Source organism: Psammomys obesus, unplaced genomic scaffold (genome assembly GCF_907164565.1).
Source record: "Psammomys obesus unplaced genomic scaffold, mPsaObe1.curated_primary_1811, whole genome shotgun sequence".
NCBI lineage: Eukaryota > Metazoa > Chordata > Mammalia > Rodentia > Muridae > Psammomys > Psammomys obesus.
In genome coordinates, this window is record NW_026596057.1 from 18,826,231 (window position 1) to 18,834,769 (window position 8,539).

Sequence of the window (8,539 nt, forward strand, 5' to 3'; positions counted from 1 at the left end):
AGGGATCTTAAGTTCTTACTGTTCGCTCTGGAGATAAGTCACTACTCCCACAAGGTTGTAAATAACCATCTGGTCTTTGCTTAAAAACCTCCAGGGGCTGTGCTGTTCAAGCTCTCTGAGTGTTTTTATTACTTGGTGTATCAGAGCCAGAATTGCTGCTGTGCTGATTTAAGCCACTTGTTAAATTTTCTTCTGAAAAGGAGAATGGTGATTCCTACCATAAGTTTCTGTGTACCATCATTAAAGAGGGGGAGAACAAAATGGAAAGGGAAATGATGTAATTATATTTTCATTTCAATTTTTTTTACTTGAAAGAAATGAAAAAAAAAAAAAAAACAACTTTGTGAGCTGAGCTCACAGGGTGATGAAAATAGTCCTCATACAACTTGCTGTATTCATGACCTGCAACGTCAGTATCTTGTTAAATTACAAATTGTGACAATAAATTACAAAGTGATTATAATGACAAGGACCAACCTAAGAGTTATTTCTAGAGCCCTACTTTGCAATTACAATTTTACTCTGAATTCCGTGGTTAATCTCTAAGGTCCTTTCTTTTCCTCACGATACACCTCATAGTACACCATGAAGAATGCCAGGTGCCACGTTCACCCTCAAATCCTTTCCCTTAGGATTACACAGAGGATTACATTCAAACAGGACCTGGGCAGCTGTACGCCTACTCAACACGGCTCTTCACCATCGATGGCATCAGTGTCCCCTACACATGGAACCACACCATTTTCTATGATCAGGCCTGGGGGAAAATGCCCTTCTTAGTGGAAACACTTCACGCATCTTCTGTGGAGTCTGACTACAACCAATTGGAAGAGACATTGGGTTTTAAAATCCACGCTTCAATTTCCAAAGGTAATATGAGTACAGAAAAATCCAAGTGTCTGTGCTGCCATCTTGTGTTTTTATTAAAGTATAAAGGCAGGTGCCATGAAACCATTCAGAATGAGAATATGAAGGCCTAGACCTAACATGCTGGAGCTGTCTTTGCCATGTGTGCTGCATTCTTTGTTTTTGTTGGAGGTAAGCCCTATGCAAAGCTTGCTCTGTTGCATTTAGTTTACTAGAATGCCTCTTCATAGTACCTGGCAGGGTTATTTTTCTAGTTCATAGTCTCATATATACAATAAATAATGTGTTTATCGTAATTTTTGAAAATTCTTGAAATATGATGCAAAGTATGGCACAGCTTAAACCAATCAAAATTTTCCAGATTTTTCAAAGCAGCTTTCTTTTAAGTGCTTTATTCTCTTTATTGAGTTTATTGTTGTTGTCACTCAGGAAGGCCCAACTCACATGGATAAAGCAGAAATAAAATGCAGAGAAAATGAGAAAAAAGAAGAATTCATACTGATACATCTTAACAGCCACTTAGAGCATAGTTAGATTAATGTGGCTGTGGCAGAAAATAAAGGGTTTCTGGCAAATAATGTTTATTATTTGCCCTATAATTATAGTGGTGGTATTATCTAACCCACGTTCCTAATCAGTAAAGACACAGACACCTGTTGTATTTTAGAATAGCCTTATATCACCTGGGACTGAACATAATTCCATAATACTTTCTAATACTGGGCCGCTTCCTGCATCCACACTGGATCTGACCACGTTCATCTTTTCCACACTAACCCATGGCTGCCTGCTCCTTCCTCCTTCCTCCAGTACCTCTCTCTTTCCAAGCCTTTGAACTATTTTCACACCCACCCCATTTGCCCTGCCCAGCTGTATTGGCATTTTACTGTTAACCAATCAAAGATAGCTTGGAGGCAAGGATTACAAATGTCATTGTGAGTATGTGAGTGTATGCTCTTAAACAGTAAGAATCTCGGGAGTTGGAGGAGGGGCAAGCAATTAACACTAGACTAGATCTCCCCAGACCCAAAAATTTATCATCCAAACTGAGACTCCTGTGAGAAAACAGGCAGTATTGCAATGAAACTTTTCCAAGGATAATTAGAACATGTAGTCAGCCTGGGTAAAGGTAGCTTTCAAAACCTGTAGAGCAATACAACTATTACTATTAGTAATACTATTATTTCTTATTGACAGAAATCATCATATAATACGTCATTTCTGAACTGGTTTCCATTGTCTAAAGATAGTTCCACACCTCCATCCAAGTGGTCCCCTGTGATGTGTGTTTGTTTGAAGTGTCTGGTCCCCAGTATTCCTTCTCGGAAGTCAAATTGACCGCTGCCACGGTCAATTCTGTGTTCTGTGAAGTTTTGAGGGTGTTTTTCTTTATTTCTTTTTGTAATTCAATTGAGTAGTATACATACATATATAGAGAGAGAGAGAGCGCGCGGGAGAGAGAGGTCTTTTTAACTAGGTAGAATGTTCAGCTTGCTTTACTTTTCACATGAGTTAAACTCAGCTCTCCTCTGCCACAAAACGGCAGGCTACCAACATGGTGACTCCTCCCTCGCTCAGCAGCTCCCACACTGTGTGCACACCTTTCCTCAGCTGTTGTACCGCAGCACCGGGGCTTAGAAGGGTTGACTGCAAAGCTCTTGATCCCAGACTCTGTAGAGGAATAAATCATGTTGCAGCGTCCAAAGGCTGGGTGTTCCTGAAACTGAAATGATTGCTAAGATAGGCATGTATACTTCTGTATGTTAGGCTGAGATGTTAAATGTTAAGCCTAAAGCCATTTGAACACTTCTTATCCTCTCTGAGACTGCTACTAAGCCATCTGGGTCCCAGAATATAGATAAACATTTCTAAATACATTTACGTTCTATTGAAGTCCTTGCATGTGTGATGCTATTGATGTATTTCAATTTGTCTACCTGAAGTTTCTCAGTAGCCACCAGGGGGCAAGCTTGGATTCTTGGTTGTTTAACAAATTTTTATGCTCAAAATCTGTCCTGACAAAATCACAGAAATAGTCCAAGATGACTATTGTAGAGGTTTCACCTAGTGTTTTTATGATAAAGAAATAATAAGACATTCTAGAAGTTGTAAATAAATATGTAAATTATGACACATGTTTAATAACCTCTTAAAGAATCATTGAAATAATTTTCAAGAAATAGCTTTCGCATTCTTTTCACAAACAATTGTCAAGTACCTGTCAAGTACTAGGAGCCATTGTAAGTTTTACTCAAGTGAAAAGGAGCACATTTATGATGTAATAACGATTGACAAGCAGTGCACACTGAGAAAGAGTCCATTTTCTACATCTGGATGATAGTATGGAAATAGTCATACTATTAAAAACAAATTTATTAGTCTTTTCCCCAGCATTTAGTATATCCACAGCGCGTGTTGGGGGGGGGGGACAACTTGCAGAAGTCAGTTTCTCCTCGACTATGTCTGACCCAGTACCAAACCCAAGTCTTCAAGTTTGGCGGCAAGCACCTTTACTGTGTTTGCAGGCCAGAATCTACATTTTAAGTAAGTTCTCCAAATGATTTTTTTAGTCATAAAGCGTGGTAATTATTAGTCATCATTTTCATACCTGACATTTTAAGTATGGATTAATTAAAAAAAAACCAGAAGGAAAAATACCACATGTCGGTAAACTGAAATAGTTTGTCACTACTGATAAAGTAATAGGGAATTTTACTTCAGACTTTCAAATTTTCTACTATTACAATACGTTATTATAATCATAAAGAAATATTGGTATTGTTTTCTCCTATCTTCATCTCCTGATGAAAGTCATAGCTATAATTCAAAATAGTCTACTTTTACTGTGATGTAAAGAATGGGTGGCAGATGAGACAGTGCAGCAGGAACAGCACTTGCCACCAGATGTGGAAAGCAAGAACCAACTTCACTAAGTTGCCCTCTGACCTCCATGTGGCACACAGGCATCCACAACACACACATATGCACACACACACACACACACTAAAAATGAGGCTAGGGAGACAGCTCAGTGAATAGTGTTTTCTGTACAAGCGTAAGTACTGGAGTTTGAATCTCCAGAACCAACATAAATGCTAAGCACAAAGACACATGTCTGTATGCCCAACAGAGAAGAGACAAGAAAATCCTGGAGGCTTCCCGACCAACTGATATAGTAAAAATGGCAAGCATTGGGTTCAGAGAGGGGGGAGGTGGAAGAGAGAAAGAGGCGGGGACCTTATTTAAAAAAAATAAATAAATAAGGAGCCTAGTAGAGGTAGCATCAACATCTCACACTGAGACACAGACAAGTGTACACACACACAGGTGTGGGCAAACACATAAGCACACCATACATATACATGGAAAGAAAAGAATAAATAAATAAATATTTAATTCATAATAAAATATCTTGTTTTAATATGAGAATCTTTGGATACAAAAGAAAACTAGCCATATGCCTAAACTTACCTATAAAATTCTTCTGTGCTTTTAAGAAATTTTTTTTGTTGTTACTTACATTCAAAAAGATGCAAATTTACATGATGGTTGTAAAATCAGGAAAATCTGTTACATATTTAACTCATGTGAAAATGTTATTATGTAATACATATGTTCAAAGCTTCCATAATTGCAGCCTCCTCTTTACATCAAAGTCTTTCAGAGGAAGGAACAAATGGTCAAGACTTTCTTACACATTGCAGAACTGTTGAAACCTGTCACCGGGTCTTCCCCACTCACTGAGCTTGTTAAAAAAATTCCACTAGAAATTGCCTGTAATAGCTCAGGCTGACTCCAAACAGACCGTCATCCTTCCGCACCTCCTCAGGAGCTAGGATTGCAGGCATGTGCCACCACACCCAGCTCCAAGTGCTGAACTTCAGTAGTCCTCTTTATCATGATGGCATATAAGAAATCTTCCCCTGCCAAATTCCCCAAAAGCTACCTAATGAAAGGTATCTCTCCCGGTAAAACCCTAAACTGCAAAGCCCCTATATAACAATGTATTATGTTTCTATGACATGATCTTTTTTTTCATCCCCAACATTACCCTGCTCACACACTGGTTAGTCTGAAGAACGAAGGAATAGACTGAATATGTTATAATAACCAGCTCAGCAGGTGACAGTAAATGAGACTCATCATAAAACCTGCCCACACTAGCTTTTTGCTCTTCAGCAGCTTAATGTTACTCTCAGACTCCTCTTCTGAAAACTAGGCGTCATGACAGCATGTGACATGTATGTCATGACATGACAGTGTGTCACATGGTTTCAAGTGGTACATGCCCAGGGTATCTCTGTTCCATCCACCTTTATTCCCTCCCCACCCCACCCCCACCCAAGCCTTTATTTCCACTTTCTCCCCAATGCCTTGAATGCTCCCAGGAAAGATTCTTTCAATGACCGTTTTCCTGATGTCTGCTTTAAGTTTATTCCAGCTCAACCTGCCTGTTTTCCCTTGCTTCCAGAACAGGAAAACAGTCACACATAGAATTTTGGCCACAATTCTCAACATCGCAAATGGAGAAGACCCTGAAAAAAAAACAGGGGCTTCTGCCTAGGAAGTTGATTTTTTCTACGGAGGCAAAGATTTCAGTTGCTTGCAAACAGCGTCCTTCCTCCTTCAACGGAAGGGTACCGGTGATCGGCACCGTAGGATGTGCCTATAGCCATGCCTGGCGTGCACAGTTATCTTAGGTTCCCTTCAGCTACTACAGAATAATTTACTTTGTTTTCTTTTCATTGCTGTAACTTAAACCAAAAATATGTTTCCAGTGTCAGCTTGCCGACAATCTCCGGATGAGTTCTTTTAACTAGTTCTCCTTTCTTGCTTGTTTCCAGTACTGTATTTTTCATTGTTTCTTCTTTCACCTGTCTTCCCAGGGAAGGTCAAACTGGAATGAAAAGTCCAGCGTTCTAACTGGTCAGTTCATTGTGCTTTTCTCTCTTTTGTAGGAGATCGCAGTAACCAGTGCCCCTCTGGGTTCACCTTAGACTCAGTCGGACCCTTTTGTGCTGGTAAGTAAAGGAATGAGTAAAATATTTTCATTTTACAATAATGTCAGTGATGATTATCTTTCCTTTACATTAATTCATTTAGTGTGGGACGGGGCATGCCACAGCTCATGACAAAACCAAAGAAAAGAAAACCTCGTAAGAGACAGTTGTCATCCTCCACTATTTGTTCCAGGGAGCAAACTTAGGTCCTCAGGCTCGACAGCAAGCCGTTTACCTGCCGAGACATCTCTCTTGCTCAAGTAATGATTATCTTTTAATGAACTTCTGCTGCCATTAGCCTAGACAGTTAGTGTTCCACTTGACAGCTGAGGAAACGGAGATGTAGAGAAGTTAAACAGCTTACGATTGCCTCTTATCAAATGGCAGACTACATTTGAGGTTAAGGTGACAGAAGCCATGTGCCTTCAATTTGGCCACAGTCTAGTGTATCAGAGACTGTGACCAAGTGCCGAATGGAGTGAACAGAGAAAACAAATCTCCTTCCAGTAGCTCAATGGCTGTGAGCTATCTGCGATCCAAAACAAACTTGTCCGACCACAGAACTGCTCCCTTGTGGGACAGAACAGGACGGTGAATCCATAAGTCACCATGAACCCAGCTCTGTCCCGCCAGGCACCCTTGCAAAAGACTCCCTCACAGCAAGCCACAGCCTAGTTAATGACTGAGGATTTCACATTGGCAGGCACAATGCTGCTCTTCCACTGACCTATATACTGTAGTGGGCTGGCAAGAGGTGGTGTTTAGACTGTATTCAAGTCTCGGCTCTGGCAGTGATGGCCTCGGTGAATGAGAGCATTCCCTTAGTATCCATTCTCCAGATTTGTCATGCCAGAGGAGAATGGTCTTTTAAAAATTCTGGCTTTGGAGAATGAGTTGCTACTGCATTTAGATCGCAGCAAATATAAATGTATTTTAGCTATCCTTTCTGTTTTAGAATAATGTCTAAGCATGCCTTCACTATCAACAATAACTTTCAAGACTTTGAGTTAATTTCTACATAGTAATCCCATTCTGTGTTACTTTGTTATATTTGGTGTTCTTTGTTATATTTGGTCCAATTCCTAGGCATCTAGAAATGAGTGTTTTCATGGACTTTAACAGCTCCTAGGACGCAGGAGTTTTGCACACTGACTTTCTGTTTCTTCTCTCAGATGAAGATGAATGCACAGCAGGGAATCCCTGCTCCCACACCTGCCACAATGCCATAGGAGCCTATTACTGCTCCTGCCCCAAAGGCCTCACTATAGCAGCAGATGGAAGAACCTGTCAAGGTAGTATCAAACTAAATCTGATGACCAAGGCAACCTTACCTAGGAAAAACATAGTAGGGCGGTCTTCTTCCAGTATACTCTGCTCACAGCTTTGCAACAAACAGGAAAGTCATCACAGCAAAAGGGTATTGACCAGACACTGCCCCTTAAGGGTACTCAGAAATTAGTGATGCCTGGGATAGCTCACTGAAGATCTCAGAGAGAACAACTCACTTGTTAAAAGTCATCTAATTTATAAGGACTCCAACCCAGTCACTGGCTTATGAATACATCACATCGTGTGCTGTGGACTCATTATCTTTCTAACGCACTTTAAATGACTTGCCAAAAAAATTGGTCTTTCTTATTCTTTGGTATTTTCAAACATCATATGGGTTCTAACCGCTGCTTCACAGCAATTTTTGTTTTCTTTTTAATTTATTTATTTACTCACTTTACATCCCAATCTTAAGCCACTCCTTCTTCTCTGCCAAGTCTCATCCTCCCTCTCTGCCCCCTTCCCTACTCTTCAGAAAAGGGGAACTCCTTCTGCCAACTCACCCCAGCACATCAAGTCTCATCAGGACTGAGTGAATCCTCTTCCCCTGTGGCCTGGCAGCCCCACCAGGGGGAAGTGATCAAAAAGCTGGCAACAGAGTCCATGTCAGAGACAGCCCCCACTCCAGCTCCCTTTTCTAGGAGACCCACATGAACACTGAGCTGCCCATCAGCTACATCTGTATAGGAGGCCTGGGACCAGTTCATGCATGGTCCTTGGTTGGGTGCTTCAGTCTCCACACATGCCCCACTCTCATCTCTCCACTCTCATTTCTCTCCTCACTCCTCTTCTATCCTGTTACCTCTTTTTAACCACTTCTGCTGTTCATTCTGTTTTTCCTTCTGTGTGAGATTTAAGCAACCTTTCTTGGTTCCTTTTTGTTACTTATCATCTTTGGGTCAGTGAGTTACAATATGTCTATCCTGTACTATACAGCTAAAATTCAGTTATATGTGAGTACATACCACATGTGTCTTTTGGGGTTTGAGTTACCTTACTCAGGATGATCTTTTCTAGTTCATCCATTTGCCTGAAATTTTCAAGATGTCCTTGTTTTTAATTGCTGAGTAGTATTCCATTGTGTAAATGTACCACAGTTCCAAGTTGTTAAGTTGTTTCTTCAACTCACCTCAGTTCATGGCTCCTTCTGCTGTAGATATCGATGAGTGTGCTTTGGGTGGACATACCTGCCACGCTGGTCAGGACTGTGACAACACCATCGGATCCTATCGCTGTGTGGTCCACTGTGGAACAGGCTTCCGAAGAACCTCTGACGGGCTGAGCTGTCAAGGTATAGTGTGTGTGTGTGTGTGTGTGTGTGTGTGTGTGTGTGTGTGTGTGTG

General features: G+C 40.8%; 1 protein-coding gene across 1 annotated transcript in view; it reads left to right on the top strand.

Moving 5' to 3' along the window:
• Hmcn1 (hemicentin 1) overlaps window positions 1–8,539 on the top strand; it is a 354,052-nt gene that overhangs the window by 326,845 nt on the left and 18,668 nt on the right. Inside the window, exons 63-66 of the mRNA XM_055624399.1 lie at window positions 633–870; window positions 5,826–5,888; window positions 7,040–7,159; window positions 8,353–8,487. Of these exons, the coding sequence (XP_055480374.1) occupies window positions 633–870; window positions 5,826–5,888; window positions 7,040–7,159; window positions 8,353–8,487 (556 nt within the window). The remainder of the gene's footprint in view (window positions 1–632; window positions 871–5,825; window positions 5,889–7,039; window positions 7,160–8,352; window positions 8,488–8,539) is intronic.